The sequence below is a fragment of the Choloepus didactylus genome, chromosome 7 (assembly GCF_015220235.1).
Source record: "Choloepus didactylus isolate mChoDid1 chromosome 7, mChoDid1.pri, whole genome shotgun sequence".
In the NCBI taxonomy this organism is placed as follows: Eukaryota; Metazoa; Chordata; class Mammalia; order Pilosa; family Megalonychidae; genus Choloepus; species Choloepus didactylus.
Genome location: NC_051313.1, coordinates 109,339,269 through 109,359,533, shown reverse-complemented (window position 1 = coordinate 109,359,533; position 20,265 = coordinate 109,339,269). Strand labels below are relative to the sequence as shown.

Below are 20,265 nucleotides of genomic sequence, written 5' to 3'. Positions count from 1 at the left end.
AATCAGGGGCATTGGAGGAAATCAGCCCTCTTGGAAGTAGAGCACCAAGACAAGTTTGTGGACACTCGCAGGATGGAGGGGTTCAGTGGATCTAATGGAAATACAAATGTTGACCTCAGCTTTGTTACCTCTTAGGCTCCCTGACCTGTTTCCTTCTCACTTCATGATTCTCCCTCCATTCAAATCTCCAAGGCATCTTTGCCTTCCTGCTTGGTGGTGTTGCTTTCGTTAACACACACATTAATAAGACCTTGTACGTTTCAGGTCTTTTTCTCGCCAAAAGGGCAGTCCTATCATTTCATAACTGTCTCCCCTTCAGACTCCAAACTGCATGAGGGGGGACTAGGTCTGTCATAGTTGCGGGGCTCCTCAGTGCCTAGCAGAGTTCCTTGTACACAGTAAGTGTCCAATAAACAATAATTCTACTGTTAATTAGGCTGCAAATATTTTCTCCCAATCTACTATCTGTCTTTCAGTTTATTTATGGGACATTTTGTTTTGCGTAAGTTTTTACTTTTGAAATAGTCAGACATTTTAATATTTTCCTTCACAGGTTTTGCTTTTAGTGTGTTAAGAAGACCTTTCCAGTCCCAAGATGATGTTCTCTAATGCAATTATTTAACTCTTACAAATTTTGTTTTGGTTTTACTTTTAGATCCTTAATCTACCTGGAATTTATTTTTAAAAATGGTGAAAGACAAGCACTAACTTCATTGTTTCCCAAATGGATAGCCAGTTGTCCCGGTGCAGGGAACTGACTTTTTTGTTAGAAGCTCAAGCTCTATGAAGAGGAAATACTTTTGTATTTCATTGTTTCTGGACCCAGCTCAAAAGGAAAATCAACTAAACAACCATTTAATAAATGAGCAATAGCTTCTAGGATGTGTCAGACATTGGGCTGGATATTCAATCTCAAATCTTCACAAACCACCGCAAGGGATGGAATATGAGCCCTGCTTTATGGGTGAGGAAACCAAGACTGCAGAAGGCCAAGGGACCTGGACAAGGGGTACAGTCAGAATCTGAACCTATGTCTGAACAGTTTCAAAGACGGGGGCTGCTGAGAATTGTCGGCTTTGCACTGCACCCTCTGTGGCTCTTTTCCCCAGAGCTCTGGTCTCACACGTGTAGACTCTGTTCGCTATTGACCAGCTCCCAGCACATACCCGCTAGGCACAGTTCACACAGACACACACCTGACACTGTTGATCCAAAGGACTGCCCCACCAGCCATGCCCCAGAAGGCCTTGGGATCATGAATGATGATTATGAGAGAACTGGTGTTATCTATTACTAAAAAAGAGCACAACCGAACATGCAAATGGCCCTCTCTCAGGAAGCAATGGGGCACAGGGCTCCCGGAAACCTACCGGCATAGTGGTAATTTGCTAAAGGATGACATTTTAACCTGACCGGCTTTCGCAGCAGCAGCACTTCCAGGGCAGCCTGCAGACCCAGGGGAGAGAAAAGGTGAGAATTAGTAATGGGTCTATATGTCTAGGGAGACCAGTACCCAAAGGGGAAAAAGGGGTAGTGCTGCAGAGCCCAGGGGACATTAGAAGGAAAACCAGAGGGAGACTCCCCTAACTGGTTTTGTTTTTTCAGCACCCAATAGGACTCACTCTTCTAACCCCCTGCCCCAGCCGCCATGCCTGCAGCAAGGTGGTCAGAGAAAAAAGGGGGCAGCAGAGACTTGACTCCTCCTCCGAAAGGAGTCTGAGTCTCTGGGGAAGGGCTCCAAAAAAAATGAGTGGGTGATTTGCAACTGCTTTTGCAGAACAATCACATTTCATTGCAATTGAATGTAAACAGCTGTAATAGTAATAACTGTACCAAATTCTTTAAAATCTGCCTCCTTTAGCCTCATTGACTTAAAAAAAAATGCTGCCAGCAGAGTTGAGCAGAAGATGGTTCAGAGGAGCAGTGCCCGATCTAGAATCTCGCTACTCCAAGTGTGGTCCACAGAGCAGCAGCACAGACATCCCCTGGGAGCTTGTCACAAATGCAGACTTGGGCCCCACCTCAGACCTGCTGAATCAGAACCCGCATTTCAACAAGATCCCTAGGTGATGTGCATGCATGTAAAAAGTTTAAGAAGCACTACTCCGCAACACTGACCCCAAAGGGTGAAAGACAGTTCTCCAGCATTCTAGGGAATACTTGAAAGATATATCAGGAAATTTGTTTACATTCACATTTTCATAAAATAAAAAAGCAGGAGGCTATATTGGTATCAGGAAGAGGCATGTATTTACCAGAAGAGAAAGTAAGGTTAGTGACAGTGATTCTGCCAGGAGCCCGAGCTGTGATTCTGGGAAGAAGGCACCAAGCTTCTGGTCTGGAAACACCAGAAGTGATGAAGAGTGCAACCAGGCGGTGCACAGTAAATATTTCATTTTGGTTAGGAGAAAATGTTTCTATGAACATCAAACTTGGGCCAATTTCTGTAGTAGGGAAGAACAATCAGTAGGGTATGAGGCAATTTGGGACTCAGTTTTGTTTCAGGGAGGACTCTTTACTGGAGACCCAGTTTTCTGCTGTGAAATACAAAACTTCTGAAAAGAAATGGTTCTAATTTCCCAAGACAAATGTGCCCACAATTAAAATTTCGGGAACAGATGTGTAAATAGAAGTCCAACTGAAGCCTTTTCTATGGTCTTTCAAATACTGACCTACTCATTGAGATAAGGCAAGATGACAAGGAGACGTGTTGACTGATCATCAACTTACAAGTTGGTTGTATGGTATGTGGAAAAGTAAAGAAACCTAGGGAAATACTTTTCAGAATTCTGGCATGTCAAGGGTGAACTGTGAAGCCTGCTTTTCATGACTGCTTACCATCACGTCACCTTTGGCCTCGAAGAGAGAGTGCAAAGCAAATTCAGAATTGGTCCCTCCACCTGGCAATGCACTTGAACAGCACAAATTCAGGAGATTCTCCACTGTTGGGAACAAGGAGAAGTTACTGCATCAGAGACACTCTGTATCAGGGAATAGCAAGTTTCCATGGGGCATATGGATTCTCGGAGCCAGAGATCCCAGAGAATCAAACCTCTTGTATCCAACTATTCCTGTAGTCAGTACCTCTTTGCTGGAGGTCGTGGTTTTCCAGCTCTGGCCAGGGCTTCCATACCAGTGTGGCCTTGTGTGTGTCCTGGGCCAGGGTGGAGATATCCTGGAGTTCTGGGATCTCTGCTTGGAATCTCAAGCCAATGTTGATGCGTCTTTAATGACAAGAAAAAAATAACAGGGTGGTCTCCAATTTGATGCCTAGGCCAAGGGCAACTGTCAGGAACTGAGAAAGGAGGAAACCAGTTCCTCTGCAAGAAGAACACAGGGGCATTTCCTCAAAATGTGACTCTAAGATTCCAGGCATGACTTTCTCACTGGGGTAAGGAATAGCCCCAAGACTGGGAAGAGATGTTGGGGGGAAGCAAGGGGACAGTGTGCCCGGGACTTCCCAGATCCCTCTAACTGGGAGACAGAGGGTGGCTAATTCCAAGGGAATAACTGCCAAGTGCATGGCTGATGGTATGATTTAACTAGGAAAAATGAGACAAATACAAAGCAGTTGTGCCATTTTTTATCCCTGTCAGTCCACTTTCACATAAATTACCCCATCTGAACCTCACAAAAATGTGTGATGTAAGCAAGGCAATGATAATTATTCCCGTTTAATAGATGAGACAACTAAAGCACAGAAAGCTTAACCTGATCAAGATAAAAAACAAAATGGTGTTGGAAGTCAGGTTTCTGATTCCTGACTTAATCTACTTACCACTCTGTTGTCTGGCCTCTTTTCTGTGTGTACTCACAAAAATAACCACCTTTACAGTCCACAAAACACCCCCACTGCCAATCCATGACTCCAATACTCAACCAAGCCCATTTGGAGAACCCCCCTAGAAAAGGGTTGGGAGCAATGAGGGCATTTGGAATGAGACTGCTAGAGAGTTGGACACCCCAAGAAAAAAGGCTCATTGTCACTAGGGATGTGAAAGTATGTGGTCACAACCAGGCTGGCCAATGGAGCCAGAGGGGGGACACTAGGTTCTTTGAATACTGGGCTACATGGTTTTATTATGAATTTACTCTTCGGCAAAAACTTTGAAACACTGGCCACTAAAGTGGAAATAATAGTACTCAAAAAATACCATTATCCTACAATTTCTGCCACTTTTCCCTTAGTGGCTACTCTGCCCACAGAAGTACTAACTGCATTTCTCAAAGCTTCTGATCCCTTTCCTCAGCTAAGGCTTCTGTTCTAAAGAATAATTGGCTTTTCCTTACGGTTCAACATCCACGGTCTGCTCTCCAGGCCCTGGAGTGACTGTCACATGGCTGCCATCGATGCTGTCTGAAACGCAAACCAAAGGTCATTAGTCAACAGGGAAGGGGCAGGGAGACCAATAGATCAATTGCTCCCTGATGAAGAAACTAAAACAAATGAACAGTTACCCCCCAAGTCAAATAGGGCCCCATCTCCTACCCAATCCATGGCAGAGTTATCCCAACAATCTCCAAGGAGCTGGATGGAATATAGTGCTAAATTGCTAAGGATTATCCCATTTCTCACACAGGATAAGGAGAAGTCAACTGCTTCACCCTAGTGTGCTACACTGGATTCTTTCTACGAAACTATTCTTGCTCCAGAAAACGTCCCGGTTACAGGCCTATGTGTCATCTTTATATATCACGCTAAAATGCCGAGGCCTTAAGAGTCTCCCCCAGAGAATCTCTTTGTTGCTCAGATGAGCCCCCACCCCCCACCCCAAGCCTACTCTGCCCCCTACTTGGGACATCACTCCCTGGGGTGTAAATCTCCCTGGCAATGTGGGACATGACTCCCAGGGATGAGCCTGCACCTGGCATCGTGGGATTGAGAAAATCTTCTTGACAGAAGGGGGAAGCAAAATGAAACAAAATAAAGTTTCAGTGGCTGAGAGACCTCAAACAGAGTCAAGAGGTCATTCTAGAGGGCATTCTTATGTGCTATATAGATATCCCTTTTTAGTTTTTAGTGTACTGGAATAGCTAGAAGGAAATACCTAAAACTGTCTAACAGCAACCCAGAATTGATTCTTGAAGACGACTGTATAATTATGTGGCTTATCTGTTGTGACTGTGTGATTGTGAAAACCTTGTGGCTCACACTCCCTTTATCCAGTGTATGGACAGATGGGTAGAAAAATGGGGACAAAATAAAAAATAGGGTGGGATGAGGGATGGAATGCTTTGGGTGTTCTTTTTTACTTTTATTTTATTCTTTTTGGAGTAAGGAAAATGTTCAAAAATTGACTGGGGTGATGAATGCCCAACTATATGATGGTATTGTGAACAGCTAACTGTACATTGCAGATGATTGTATGGTATGTGAATATATCTCCATAAAACTGAATTTAAAATAGAAAAAAATGTCGAGGTCTGAACTTGTGTATAATACCTAATCCTCTCTGTCCATCTATTTAGTACATTTAGTACATTTATTCTGAGCATCTTAGAGAATCACACATGGTACAGTCTTAGAAACTGTGCGCAAACTTCAATTATTTCCTTACCCCAGACTAAAATGATCACTTTACAGGCTTGTCTCCCCATCTAGACCGTAAGCCCCTTGAAGATAGCTGTATCTTTACTCCAAGTCTCTCTAGCAAAGTGCACAGTGTCTGGCACATATAGTAGATACTGCATTAATTCATGGCAGAAATGAGACATCTGAAGAAAGTGAGATCCCCCAGGGCAGTACCCAGAACATGGGGCGAAACCCCGGCACAGCGACCAGGCTAAAGGGGCGACTCACTGGAGCGGCACAGCAGCACGCGCGGCGTGGGCGTCAGGGGCGTGAGGGGCAGCTGGGGATGGACGCCGGGGCCGTGCCCGGAGATGAGAACATTGCTGAAGAGCCCCGAGCCCTGGCGGACCGGGCTCAGCATGGGCGGGGGCGTGTAGGGGGGCAGCTCGTGGGCGGGGTCCAGGAGCAGGTGGTCCCCGAGGATGCGCGGGGAGCGCAGCTGGCTCTGGTACAGGGTGGCGCCCGAGTAGGAGGACGCGGGGTTTGGATTGTACGAGGGCGGTGGCGGGATGAAGAGCGGCTCGGGCCGATGCCGGAACTTCTTCTCCTGCACGGGCTTGAGGGGTTCCTCAACTTTGGCTACGCCCAGCTGATGCTTCCTAGGAATTTCCTAAAAAGGGAAGAATGGTCTGATTCAAATACTTAGACCTCCCCCATAGGTAATTTGCACAGGATCAGGGAAGGGAAACTTCTCTTGTTCAAATGGGAACCTCCTTCCCCCTTGTTCCCTCTCAACCCCTCTCTAGCATCCTTTGCCTCAAAAGCAGCCACACCCATTGGAAGCCGAGGGCTTTGTGGAGTCTTGGTCAAGAAGAAAACTGGTTCTAGAGAACTCCCTAATGTCTGGAGGGATGGGAGTGGTGGGAACAGTGGGTTCGCAAGAAGTAATAAATTCAAATTCTTTATTGCTTATCACTACATTCCCATCTGTTGGGTGGAATGCAGCTGAGTGGGCTCTTTAATTCCTCAGTGCTCTCCAGGGACAGACATCAGGGACAGACAACACATGTTCTGAGAAGGGGACAGAATAATCTATTCAGGGAAGCTGGGCAGAGTCTCAGGGGCAGGAAAAGGGGTTTCTGGCCCATCTAAGCCTCCCAAGACCAGTAACCCACACTGGTTCTCCTTTCAGTAACTTCAAGGCTGGAGAAGAGCCACCTATGATCTTTAAAGTCTGTCTAATGTGCTCTCTTAAAATTAGATCTGGTTAACCACCCTCCTCAACCCCCTCTCCCCCCAGTTGGTCCCAGCGCTGGTGGCTCATCTGTAGTAAGCCTTCTCCTAGGCTGGTTTCCTGTCAGCAGTGTTAGTTTATTTTATGGCAGCCGGAACCATGCAGTCTGGAAGGAAGATTTACCACACAGATACATATATATTAATAAGTAAACATATGCATGTAAATAGATAAGCGGGGTATGCCAAAGCCAAACAGAAACAGACTGACTTGGATTGTGTGCCAGCATCAGCCCAGAGAAACCGAGAGCCGTGGTGAGCTTGGGAGAGGCAGTGGGGATACTTGCAGAAAGGTTCTGGGCAGTCTGTGGTACCCTCCCAGGCTCTGCGGGCCAGAGGCGAGTCACAGCCGCAGTTCCTGGCAATTCCTGTGCCCAGGGTGGCGCCTGAGCAGGAGGCAGCAGGGGGTGATGGGAAGGGCTGGCCCTGGTCACATGACCAGCTGCCTCCCGGACCTGCCCAGTCTGCCCCTCAGCTCTGGGATCCTCTCTCTGGAGAGGATCTGCCCCACTCCTGTTTCTCCCTCAGCTTCATTTGTCTGTTAAGGCACTCTCCCAGCCCCTAGGAGGGAAGTCCAGGGAAACAGAGAGGTGAGGAAATGAGGAGGAGGAGGAGGACCCCCCAGGTTCCCAGCTCTAGTGAAGAGGTTCATAACCCCTACCTCACCCCTGAGTCTCAATCCTGAGACTTCACACCCTTTTTCTGGGTAATTGATGAGGTAATCTAAGCATATGAAGCTCTCACATGACCTCAAGCCAGCAACAGAATCCAGACCTCTGATCACTGCCGAAGATCCCTTTTGGCTCTCTCTCCTTCAGTCTCCTCTCTTGCTACTCCAGCTTCAGGCCTGGATTTTGATCCTGCCTGAAGCTGGGCCAGAGAAGCAACCTGGAATGCCAGGCCTGGATGTCACCTGAGAGAAAAGATTTACCGAGTTCCACGGACAATCAACCAATGGGGCTATTTGGAATCTCTGGGGGTGGGACTGAGCACTGAGCACTTTTTAAAGCTCCCCAGGCTGATGCAGAGAGGGGAGAGAAGTACTGATGAGTCTAACCCTCTCAAGGTCAGGGGAGGAAACTGAGGCCCTGAGGTGTGGTCTCAGCTGCCTCTGTCCTGGTTGGCTAGGAGCAAAGCTGGGATTAGAAGCCAAGCTGGGATTAGAATTTAGGGATCCTCATTTTAATTTCTTTACATCAGGTGATAGGACCTTTCTCAGATTTGCTCAGTTTCACCTACAAGCTTCCACTTGGCCTATCTCCACATTTGAGAGAGCTCTACCACCCTTTCTACAAAACCAAGTTTAAAACTTTGCTCAGAACTCTCTAGTGAATATCTGAGCCAACTCATACCAGACTCCCTTGCCTCTCCCCAGTCCCTAGTTATTTTAGCTACCATATTTTAAGAGCTGGTAGGGTAATATTTTTATTTCCCCTGGCTGCAACCAGGACATTGCTGTTTCTCATCTGTGCTTGTCTTTCTTTCATTATCTTGAGTGGTGGGGACATGTGTGCTACCTGGGACTCACCAGGTAGCACAGCTTCAGACTGAGAATTCTCCAAATGTTGGGATAGTATCTCTCCCACCAAATCAGGAACTTCCCTGGGCAAAGAAGGCACTTGGACATGCCATTTCATCTCTCTGCCAACTGTTGCTGGCACCCCAAGTCCTGCCAGCTTTTGAGAAGCTGAACCAGAGGTTCAACATCAGTCTTTTATCTTTTGAAATCTTGCTATTACATGGAAAAACAAAAAGGATCTTTCTGGACTTTTCTGTTCTTTAAATTATCTTCCATTCCCTACTCTGACCCAGCACATATCTTTGTGGGGAGGGGAAAAGTCCAATATAGCCAACATGTGGGACTCAGTCTTCACAGGGATGAGAGAGAGAGAGACAGAGAGAAGAGAGAAATGCTCTGTGTCCCAGAGCCAAGCTAAGCTGTGTGGGTGAAGCACATGGAATTTGAGAAAGAGAAGGAGAACTTATGAGTGAATGAGAAACACAAATCTCTTTGCTTTCCTGAGATTGGGGCTGTTGTCTCTCAGCAGAACAACTTTGGGAATCTTTACGAATTAGGTCCTCCAAAGGTATTAAACCAGGTGTGATAATCAAAATATTAAGCTTCTGATAAGACTGACCATCAGAATGGATGCCAGGCCTATTGTCCGGAGGCTGTGCTGTGCCAGGGGTGGTCTTTGGTTTTTGGATTTGAGGATGTCTGGAGATCCTGGGGATATTTAACAACTGGTTATGGTTGTACTGGTTATTACCAGCTGAAATACCATCTCTGTTTTAACCTGGGAACAACTTCTGGTCTCTTAGAATTTAACCCAGACCACCGGCCTGTAGAATGCCAGGTGTTTAATGGGCAACATGGACGAGGATAGGATTACCAAGGCTGCCGTGGGGGCTCAGCCATGAGAGGCCAAACTACGGCCGAGCTCAGGCCAGTGGCTTTGGGAGAGCTGACCCCATCTCCAAGAAAGCAAAGGGATCTCCCCACCCCAGGCAGGTGGGGCAGAGCAGCAACTCACAGCAGGCGTGCGGGGGGCAGCCCCTTGGGGTGAGCGTGGGGGAGAGAGGGTCATCCTCACGAGCACGGGCATCTCGTCGTCCGACATCGAGCTGGCTGGCTTCTCTCTGGCGGAGGGGGTGGCAGCGACGCTGTTGGCGAAGCCCTGAGAGCTGGGCTTGGGCAGGAGAAGCTTGACAGGGACAGACACGGGCATGACCATAGGCGTGAGGCTTTCTGCCTCGGGAGGGAGCTGCGGTGGTGGCGGAGGCGGAGGTGGCAGTGGCGGCTGGGGCTGAGGCAGCAGGGCCTTCTCTCCTTCCTCCTACACAGACAATAAAGGCTTTGATCCCAGGCTGCTGAGCAGCTCTCACAAGGGGGAATGCGCTTTGCTTTTCCTGAAAAGTTCTAGGACATTAGGAGGGTGACAGAACCACTGCAGGGTGCTTTCCTTCCTGCAACCCTGAGTTCTTGGCCCCGCGATGCCAGACGGCAGTGGACAAGGACTTGCACTCTATGTTCTAAGTTGAGAAAAACTTGACCATGCATCACTTGTATATATTGTTGCTTTTAAAGGACACGGACTTGTAATCAGGCCAAAAAAAATTTTTAAGTATGATTTTGGATTTCGTGTAGGACCTTCAAAGTCTATGGGCCTTAGTTTACTCCTCTGTCAAATGAAGCTAGACATTCCATCCTAAGTATATTCAGGTTAGGAAACCACTTTGAAAATGTAAAGCATGCTAATTTTAAAAAATGAAGACAAAGCCCTTTTATTTGGCATGGTCAAGAGATGGAGTTATCTGGGTAATCAAAAGTTTTGGTTAACAGAGTAAAAGTTAACCCTATATAAGTTAAGAGGAACAATATTCAAAGAATTTTAATCTAACTCTAAAAGTACACAGAAGTGGCATACTGTTCAATCTTTCCTGGATAATCCAGATAGTATTTAAGGATCTCTGGATGCTAGAGTCCAATACTAGTCCAATACTTGAATTCTGAATGGGAGCCTGATGGTTACATTAGCTTTCTCTGTATACTGATCACTGATTTTGAAGGCCCAAGTGACCCTGGTCTTCAGTTCTTTAAGCAGCAGAATCTAAAAATAATACTGTATCTACATGTCTTTTCCCAGGAGGTGGAGAGGGGGATGGTTGGGATCCCTCAAAATGTTTTCTAGCCCCTCTGCTTGTGACTCTCGTTCATAAAGCCAGTGGTAGCGGGGTTTATTTGACTTGGCTGGTTCCCAGGGTCAAAGCTTTAGCATTCCCACTATACCTCCCAGGTGCCTGCGTGGGACCCCCATCACTCTCTGGACGGCAGCAAAGCGAAGCAAGCAGCATATGGCCCAGAAAGGACTGCAGGAGGACTGTCTACTAACCTGTTTGAGGCTGGGGGAGGCCCTCATTCCCCCGTGGGACCGCATGTGGCCATTCAGGGCAGGCAAGCTCTTGAACTCCTTTAGGCAGATGGAGCACGTCAACTTGTTCTTGGCATCAAACTGCTCCCCAAACACTCCTTTTGATTGGCTACTGCTCAATGGAGAGGACATACACATTGAAGAAGGGAAGCAGATTTATTGGCAAGACCTCATACCCCACAACCGGCATGCCTTCTTCATCTAGTGTGCCCATGTCCATGACCCCGGGGAATTGTATCTACCCGATACCCTTTAGAGAACTGAACCCAATGTACAGGTGAAAAATTGAGGCTCAGAGTACAAAAGGCCTTGCCCAAAGTAAGGCAAGAGTTTAAGAAAACATTCTCTTTCATTTCATGCCTTCAGGTGCTGGGTTCTTTCTTACTTGTGCCACAGAGGAGGCACTCGAGATCTATGCACTGACTGAAAGAAAAAATGCTTTGGAGTCAATCCCAGCATTGCTATTTACTTGATGTGTAACCTCAAGCTCTCTGAGCCTCAATTTTCTCATCTGTAAAATAATAATCACAGCTAACAATTATTGAGTGTTTACTATGTACCAGGCACATGCTGACTATACCTGCCCTCATGGGGTTACCATATGACACCTAACACATAGTGCCTTGGCACACAGTAAGTGCGCAAACACAACAGCTGCTATTATTATTCCTATAAACTTCTTTGAAGCATTGACTTTGAATTTAGAAATGAATTGTGAAAGACAACCCAGGCAAAACCTTCCCAGTCACCCAAAATACCAATAAGCCTCCACCAGCCATCCTACCTTGACTCAGGGGACCCTGGCTGGGCTCTGCCATCAGGTAGGTGCATCTAATTTTGAGCCAAGCAGGACACCGAGAGGAAGAAGACAAAAAAAAAAAAAAAAAAAAAAAGAAGTTTCTGAAGGGAGACAACCGTGAGCAAGGGGAACACACCAGAGCCTGCACTTCCAGGACATGTCTACTCTCTGCCTTGCCCTGACCCCATTCATTTCTGCTCACTCCCTCGCTCATCCACACCGAGACCTCTATCCCTTTATTGCTCCCCAGCCAGGGGACCATGGCCCCACTTTTAAAGCTGCCCAAAGCCACAAGCCCTCCAGGATGCAGCCCCCCAACCCTGACCCCTACTCCTTGCTCTCCCAGTCCACCCACTCTGTGCACAGATGGCTTCATTCCTGTGAAGGTCCCTGAAAGGAGAGTTGGAGGACACAGCACCATGCCAGGAGACCCCCTGCCACACTTCTTTCTCAGCCTTGTCCACATCATCTTATTTTTATAGTCGTAAGGGCACTCAGTTACCATCAGGCTAGAGCTCCAGACAAAACAGAGTAAAGGGGAAACTCATCTCTGGCCTTCATCCTCCATCAGAGCCCAGTCTCCACCCACCCAGGTGCTATTCAGAGTCCCCTTGTCCCTGGACCCTATTGTCACATCACATGAGTGTACACACCTGGAATATGCTAAGGTAGGAACAGTGTTGTTTTGTGGTCAGATAGATTTGGGAAACAATCAAGGGGTAATAACTGTGGCCCTTAGGCTTGAATCTGGCCTACAGACATGTTTTTTTGGACTAAATCTCGAACGAGAACACCATTAAATGGGGTGTCTGCTCTTCGGTCCACCACAGTTGCCACCACTCCCTATTGTCTCCCACCAGCTACTTTGCTTATTTACTTTCCCTGCCCAGATTCTGTGGGCAGCTAGTTTCATCCTACATCTGCATGGCATATCCCCTTTGGGAGATTCACAATGCACATGAGCATCTCAAAGACCCCAAGAAGCCCTGCAGCACAGCAACCTATTTTACTTTAGGGAACCCCAAATCTATTTTCCCCAGCCATATCCATTAAACATTCTGTGGAACTGCTGTCAGAATATACTTTGAGAAATGCTGCCACTTATGGTCTCCCTTCCAAAGGGGGAAGGATTTCACAGGGAGTACTCTGAGGATACAGATCTGAGGGGTGAGACACCCCAGTCTATGGTCCCCAGGCACTTGACTCAAGGCCTTGAGCTTTACAGGACCTGATGAGGCATTCAGGCCATCTCCTTAGTGAGATTATAAGTTCTGTGGGCAAAGGACTGAGACCATAAACTGATTTTGTATTCCAAGTGCCTGGTATAGACAGCGCCTGGCACACAGATGAATGTTTGTGGAATGAATTTTAAAAAAAATGGACTGAAAGGGTGGGACAGAGGATTCGGCACTGCATAGGCTCAATCCTGCCTGACCCGGTAGCGCATTGAGATGCCAGGAGAATACCATGAGCATACCTGGGGCCACATGGCACTGGGAGACAGCTGCTGGTGCTGAGGTGCCATGTTGTTGAGGTGGATCCTGCTGGGGGACAGGAGCGGTCGATGGGGAAGGGCACTGCTGACCCGGTTCAGGTCTGAGCTTGCTGGGTCTCCCAATCCTGTATCAGAAGGTCCCAGGTCCCCATGGGAGCTCAGCATGGCCTGGGCCTGCCTGTCACTGGGATAAGTCTTCGGCTGACTGTCCTCACGCTGCTGGTGCTGGGACAGGTGGCTCTGCTGGTAGAGGGGGTGGCCATAGGGCTGCTGGGGCTCCTGGTAGTAGTACTGGGGCATGGAACCCAGCTGGATCAGCTGGACAGCATGTGCCTGCTCTGGGGTGTACTGGTGGAGGTCCCTGTGATAAGAGGGGGGCTGCAGGTGCATCTGTTGCTGCTGCTGCTCTTGCAAGTGTTGCATCATGGGTTGGGACTGGTAATACTGAGGTATCTGCATTGAACCCTGCCGCTGCACCAGCTGCTGCTGCTGCGGCTGCTGTGTCTGCGGTGGGCGAATCTGTTGTTGTTGCTCTATTTCTTGCATGGAGATACGCTGTTGCCCAGCCTGCTGCGGCGGCTGCTGCTGTGGGTAATACTGGTGCTGCTGCATCTGTTGCATGTGCTGTGACAGCATCTGTGGGGCCTGCAGTGACTGTCCTCCCTGCACCGGCATTGGAGCCAGTGGCTGCTGGTAGTCATAATACAGGTGCCCTTGGGTAGAGTGCTGCCCGACCTGAAGAGCTGGTTTGGACAGCCCACCAGTGATACCAGGGTGAGCTTGCTGGGGCACCTGCTGGTAGCGGGGAGGTATAGCCGGTGCTGGGGGCTCCACAGGCTTCTGAGACAGCAGCTGGCGGAGGGCACTGTCAGGGGCTCCATCCATCACTGCCGACTGGGCATGCAGCACCTGGGCCATATTGTTGACGTGAATTCGCAGGTTTTGGTTGGCAAACACCTGGGTGAAAGAGTCTAGCTTGTGTAGGACACCACTGGTGAGCTTCTGAGTCCGGATCTCGCTGGCCTGGGAGTAGGTGTACTGGTAGCCATCAGTGGGCTCAGACTGGGCTGATGACCCCCACATCATATTTGAGTTGGCCAGGTTGCCACGTAGCTGGACATGGTTTCCAGGCCCGGAATGGCCTCCCCAGCCTCCCTGCCTTGAGGTATCCACCTGGCCAAGATTTTTGGAGCTGACAGGCAAGCCCAGACCATCCCGAGCATCCTGTGGGAAGTGGGGGGAGATGGGCGAGGCCTGAGGGGCTTCCAATCCACCCCCCGTGACTGTATTCCCATAGTTGTGGTTCAGGCCACCATGGATGCCAAGCGGGGGCTGTTGGTAGAAGAGGTTCTCACTGCCATGGGCCACGTGGTTGGTCTTGTACAGCTGCTGATCCCCCATGGTGCCTACCTTGGTTGTGAACGTCCAGCCAGAAAACCATAAAAAATGTAAACGAAACAAACCAAAAAGGACTGAAACCCTGAGAAGCTGAGAGGAAGCGTCCACACTACTCCACGGCTGACATGTCTGTGAAGGTGGCTGGAGCCAGGTGTTCCTGTTGGCCTGCACCACACATGTGCAGAGTGGGGGGCTTTACATCCTCACCCAGGCTGAGGGATGGACCAAACACCACCTTGCTGAGGAGATGCTGCTCACACCTGCAAGATAAGATGCAAAGGACAGGAAACAATTTACTTGGATGTTTTCTGATGAGAATTATTATCTCCCATGTCCAGTTTATAAAAATAAATGTAAAGTAGAAGACTGAAATAGAAGTTCCCAGTTTCATACACTCCACATCCTTGACATTGATTCTGCAGATCTTGACCCTCATGTGCAGTGTAAACTCTTTTATTTCAAGCCATTGCTCAATGGTTCATTAGTTCATTGATTTGTTAATTCATTGTTTTGCTCACTGATTAATCCATCCATTCTTCTGGGGACACTGCTATTGAAAGACCAGCTCTATTCTAAGACCTGTGGGGGACATGAAGAAGTTTAAGACATTCATTAAGCAACTTACCTGTTCATCAAATATTTAGTGAACATGTACCAAATGTAAGGCAAAATGCTAGCAAATAATTAAGACATGGAGGCTTCTCTCGAGGAGCTAAATAGTTAGAAAAGGTGATGCATTACATGGATAAGTAACTATAAAACAGGGGGAAAGAGAAATGTAATAAAAAGGTAAAAATAAGAGCTATGGGAATTCAGAGACTGGAGAACTGATTTCCAGCAGAACAGAACTGGAGAATGTTTCAGGGACGAGAACTGCATGTGTCAGTTTGCCTGCCAGATCCACATAGTTACCTGCCTCCTTGTGGTCCTGATCAGGGAAACAGCTGTGCAGAGGTGTGGTCACCTGGCCAGAAGCCTAGGATGTGGCCTGGCATACAAAAACGGTCGGGGCCAAACAGATTCCCTCTCTTACAAACATGAAAGAGGAAATACGGCGACTGAGCTAGTTGGGGTTTAAGTCCATATAGCTAGTCGGGGTTTGAGTGCCTTGGAATTACACGAGGACTTTCCAAGGACAATACACGTACACAAAGTTTTGAAAGAATCAAGTTCCAGATCCTCAACTTCCACAGAAACTCTTTTCTAGAACTAATGATGATAGCAGAGTAGGCTATCACTTTCTACTATCTCATCCCAAACTTTAACAAGGTTCACTCCCCAGGGAGAAAAATCTCCGGGCTACCAAACAGAAGGACACTTAGAAAATTGAAAAAGTGAGCAACTCTAAAAAATGAGTAATACATCCCTTCTCAAGTCAGGTGGTTTCCAATTATTTTTTTATTAAGAAGGCCTAATAGAAATAATTAAAATATAATTTTTAATGAGTGATTCCTATGTGCTTTTTGGTATATAGCTCAGAAACAGATCAAAGAATGAGTGACCCTGCTTTAACAAAACTTGTATTCCTAGCCCTCATGTAAACGAGGGTTTTCAGTGCTTACCTCCGAATAAATGAAAAATGGAAATACAACCAATGCTGATCCTTGTCTCAAGCTAGCAATAAATAATAGTCTTCCAGGGATAAATAAACAAATTGAAGAAATAATTCAGCACCAGCAATATTCAATGTCAGGACCTGGGTGATAACTGCATGGGCATGCTCGCTCTGTGGTAGCTCAAGGACCTAATCGTATAAGGGTGTGTATGGAAGTTGTATGTCAACAAAAAAGGTTATTTTAAAAAGTCGTTCTCTTGGCATCGTGGGATTGAGAAAGCCTTCTTGACCAAAAGGGTAAAGAAATGAAACAAAATAAAGTTTCAGTGGCTAAGAGATTTCAAACAGAGTTGAGAGGTCATTTTAGAGAGTATTCTTATGCATCACATAGCTATTCCTTTTTAGTTTCTAGTGTATTAGAATAGCTAGGAGGAAATACCTGAATATGGTGAATGGTAATCCAGTAGACTTGATTCCTAATGATGACTGTGTAATTCTATAGACCATGTGATTGTGAAAACCTTGTGACTGACACTCCCTTTTTCCAGTGACTGGGCAAAAGAGTAATAAAATAAACATCAAAAAATACATATAAATAACGGGGGGGGGATGGGATGTTTGAGGTGCTCTTTTTTATTTTAATTTTTTTCTTTGTTTTGGAATAATGAAAATGTTCTAAAATTGATTTGGTGATGAATGCACAACTATATGATGATACTATGAGACAATGATTGTATATTTTGGATGGATTATATTGCATGTGAATATACCTCAATAAAATCGCATTTAAAAAAATTATAAAGAGAAAATACAAAAAAATAGTCATCCAGCACCATTCATTAAGTGACGCATTTTCAGTACAATTTTACTTTTTATGTTTGTTAACTACTTATCTAAATTGGTAATACATTATGTTGTTTTCACCAATTGTGTACTATTAATAATCATAATGATACCTCAAACCAGAAGAAAATTTCAATACTTAGAGATTTATGATTTCAGGAAATCTTAAAAAATTAATTTTACATAAAATTTTTGCAGAGATATATGATACGGTAACAAATGAGAGAGTTTTAAGCATAAAATCGTATTACATATATTACATAGGATAAAATTCCATGGTGAGATTGAAATAGAAATAAAAGTTCCAGGGGAAAAAGGAACAATAACTCTTAAAGAACAGCTTGTTCAGGCATTCAAAAATGGATGATGGCGGCTATCAAATTGCTATGGTATTTGAATTCCACTGGATAAATTTAAAACACTCGTGTAAAAGTGGTACCTAAAAATATCAGTGTTTACAATATGCTGGAAATTTCATCTCCTGCAAATATATAACAAATGTAGACTGTAAGGAGGAAAACAGTTCTACACAATTATTTTGGTGTGGGGGATTTTAAGCAGATAAGCTTTAAGACGACAGCACTATCCCGCTCCACCTGAGTCGGTCTCTGTCCCTTTCTGAACTACAAGAGGTGGTAGAACAATTCAGAATGAAACATGTGGTTTGGTGGAATGAAAGTGGATGAAGAAAGCAGTGGGAGGAAACAAAGGCTGGCCAAAGAGGTCTGGAGCAGACCCCACCTGCTCCCTGCCGTGGGGATGAGCAGCTACTGCGGGCAGAGGCGTGAGGATGCTGAGTGCGAGGATGCTGAGCTTCAGAAGCAGCAGGGAGGCCTTGCTGCTTTAAACGTGGTCTGCGCCAACTGGGAGCTTGTGGAAATGCAGAATTTCAGGCTCCAGCCCAGACCTACTGAATCAGAATCTACCTTTTATCAAGACCTCCAAGTGATAAGTGTGCACATTAAACCTTATGAAGCAATGGATTAGGAGGCACCTGCTGCACCCAGGAAATATCCCCTATGCTGCCGGTGGGGCATGATTGTCCATCTAAATGCTTTGCCTGCCCTTCAGGGCTTTACGATGCAGTCTGAGGAGATACCCCCCTTTCCTCACAAAGACTCTCTCGTTTGACAGCCTCACTCCTCACCTACACCCTGCTGACTCTAATGGTCTTTTGAGCTCCTGATCGGCTGCCTGCTCCACATCACCATGTTCAAAGGTACCTCAATATCATCTCCCATAAACTGGATCCTCATCCAAAGCCTTGCCCTTGACTCCTTCCTCTCCCTTAAAGAATCACCATATTCAATCCATTTACGTTCTAAATATTTCTTAACTCCATCCATCATTTGCTGTCTCCCCTGCTACCTTCCTAATTCAAGACACTTATTCCAACAGCCTCCTAACTAGGCTCCCTGCTTCCACTCTTCACCATTTTCCAGACAGCAACAGCAGAATGAGCTTTTCAAAAGGTAATTCTGATCGCATCATCCTGCTGCTTAAAATCCTTTGATGGCATCTGTGGTGCTTTGGAGCTGTATGTACCCCAGAAAAGCATGTTCTTAAACTTAATCCATTCCTGTGGGTGTGAACCCATTTTAAGTAGGAACTTCTGATGAGGTTACTTCAGTTAGGGTATGCCCCACCTCATTCAGGATGGGTTTTAATCCTATTAATGCAGTGAAATTCACAGAGAGAGAAAGCCACAGGGAGCACTCAGAAGCTGCAAGTCAGTGGAACCCAGAAGAGAATGGAAAGGCCAGGAGAGGCCACCACGTGAATTCCTATGTGACAGAGGAGCCCAAGACCAAGGACTGCCAGCAGCCAGCCCCCGAAAGCCAGTCTTTGGGAAAAAAGCACTGTCTTGATGATGTTTTGGGGTGGACTTCCTTTTAGCTTCAAAACTGATTTGCTTGAGCAGCCCAGGCAACTAAAACAACATTCTATTTGTTCTTAGATTGAAATTCAAAATCCCTGAACAAGGTTGATAGGTTTTGGCACTGTCTGCCTCTAGCTTTATGCTATATTCTTTTTCTCTTTGCTCTGTACCCCTCCCTATCTCAGTCCTTGAACCTACTATGCTGCCTCTCACCACAGAACCTTTGCACATGCTATTCCTACCAGTGGAGAGTCCTTCCCCACCCCAACCCCTCTTCATTTAGCTAAGTCCTGGGCATCTCTCAGATCTCAATGCAAACCACACTTGCTCAGAAAGCCCACTCTGACTTCAATCCTCAAGTCGACATAAGGCTCCTTTCTGTGTCCTCATAAAATCGCATTCTTTCCTTCAGATCTCTGTTCTCGGTTTGTAATTGTATTTCTACTAGTGCAATTATTTTATCAATGCATCTTTCTCTATTGGAGCAGGGAACAGGTCTGTTTTCAGCTATCATTCTGTCCCAGTGCCTGCTATCATGCCCAGGACACTGTAGGTCCTCAATAGGGATTTGGTGAGAAAGGGCAATGTTTGTTGAATGAATGAGAAAAAGTCAGATAACAATGACCAAGTATCCCAATGTGTTGATACAGGCAGAAAAAGACACTAGTACTGGCCAAGGCAGATGATTAAGTTCTCATGAAAAATAGTCATATTTCATCTTGGCCTTGATTAACAAATAAGGGTTAAACAGATGGAGAGGAACAGGAAGGGTGTTCCAGACAAAGGAACAGCATGAGCAGGGGCATGGAGTCAGGAGCAACCATGACAGATGTAGGGGTCCATGCCGGGGCCCCAGGTCCTCTGTGGGAACCTGCCAATGATCAGGCTGTTTTTGTAAAGCAGGGACCGATTGTGGTGGGCCTTAAAATGATGTGCTATGGGATTTAGGACAGGTGATTTCAGAATTCCTTGTCTGGCTTAAAACTCTCCACTTAACCCTTCCTCAGACGCCTTGCACAAAGTCATCTCCCTCAGGGAGAACCTCCGTTTAAACTCACCAGACTCTGACCACCATGTGATTTCCTGTGCCTTCACCATTCCCCCACGGATGGGATGGAAGCCTGATAATTTCACTTCTGTTGACATGTTTGCTTTAAGTGGTCCCTTCTGCTGGGTGAGAGGGATTACTTTGCATTCTCACCCAGAGGAATCTATTCTTTATTCATTAATATTTGCAGAACTGGGAATGTAATTTATGCATAAGCAAAGAATCCTACAGTGTCAGAGAGGGGTTCTCAAAGTGTGGTTCCCACGCCAGCAGCATCAGCAACAACTGGGAACTTGTTATAAATGCTAAATCTTGGGCTCCAGCCCATACCCTCTGAATTAGCAATCCTTATTTTAGTGGGCCCTCCTGGGGAGTCTGATGCCTGTTCAAGTGGAGGACTACTGCCTCGGAGATCATCACATCCAGAGGTCCTATCTCCCCACATCACAGATGAAGAAACTGAGGCCCAGCGATGTAAACTTCTGGGGCTAGAACAGCACCTGGCTCACAG

General features: G+C 46.4%; 1 protein-coding gene across 13 annotated transcripts in view; it reads right to left on the bottom strand.

The window, feature by feature from the left end:
- The window catches only part of TRERF1 (transcriptional regulating factor 1), a 205,209-nt gene that overhangs the window by 25,951 nt on the left and 158,993 nt on the right, over positions 1-20,265 (bottom strand). For 7 of the 13 annotated variants that reach the window (XM_037842425.1, XM_037842424.1, XM_037842430.1 and 4 more), the window contains 9 exons: positions 13,014-14,689; positions 11,522-11,568; positions 10,699-10,849; positions 9,340-9,642; positions 5,801-6,182; positions 4,291-4,357; positions 3,085-3,224; positions 2,839-2,942; positions 1,371-1,446 (listed from right to left, as the gene is read on the bottom strand). In XM_037842425.1, the coding sequence (XP_037698353.1) occupies positions 1,371-1,446; positions 2,839-2,942; positions 3,085-3,224; positions 4,291-4,357; positions 5,801-6,182; positions 9,340-9,642; positions 10,699-10,849; positions 11,522-11,568; positions 13,014-14,432 (2,689 nt within the window). In that variant the 5' untranslated portion in view covers positions 14,433-14,689. The remainder of the gene's footprint in view (positions 1-1,370; positions 1,447-2,838; positions 2,943-3,084; positions 3,225-4,290; positions 4,358-5,800; positions 6,183-9,339; positions 9,643-10,698; positions 10,850-11,521; positions 11,569-13,013; positions 14,690-20,265) is intronic. The other 6 variants (XM_037842431.1, XM_037842432.1, XM_037842435.1 and 3 more) reach the window with 4 other exon arrangements.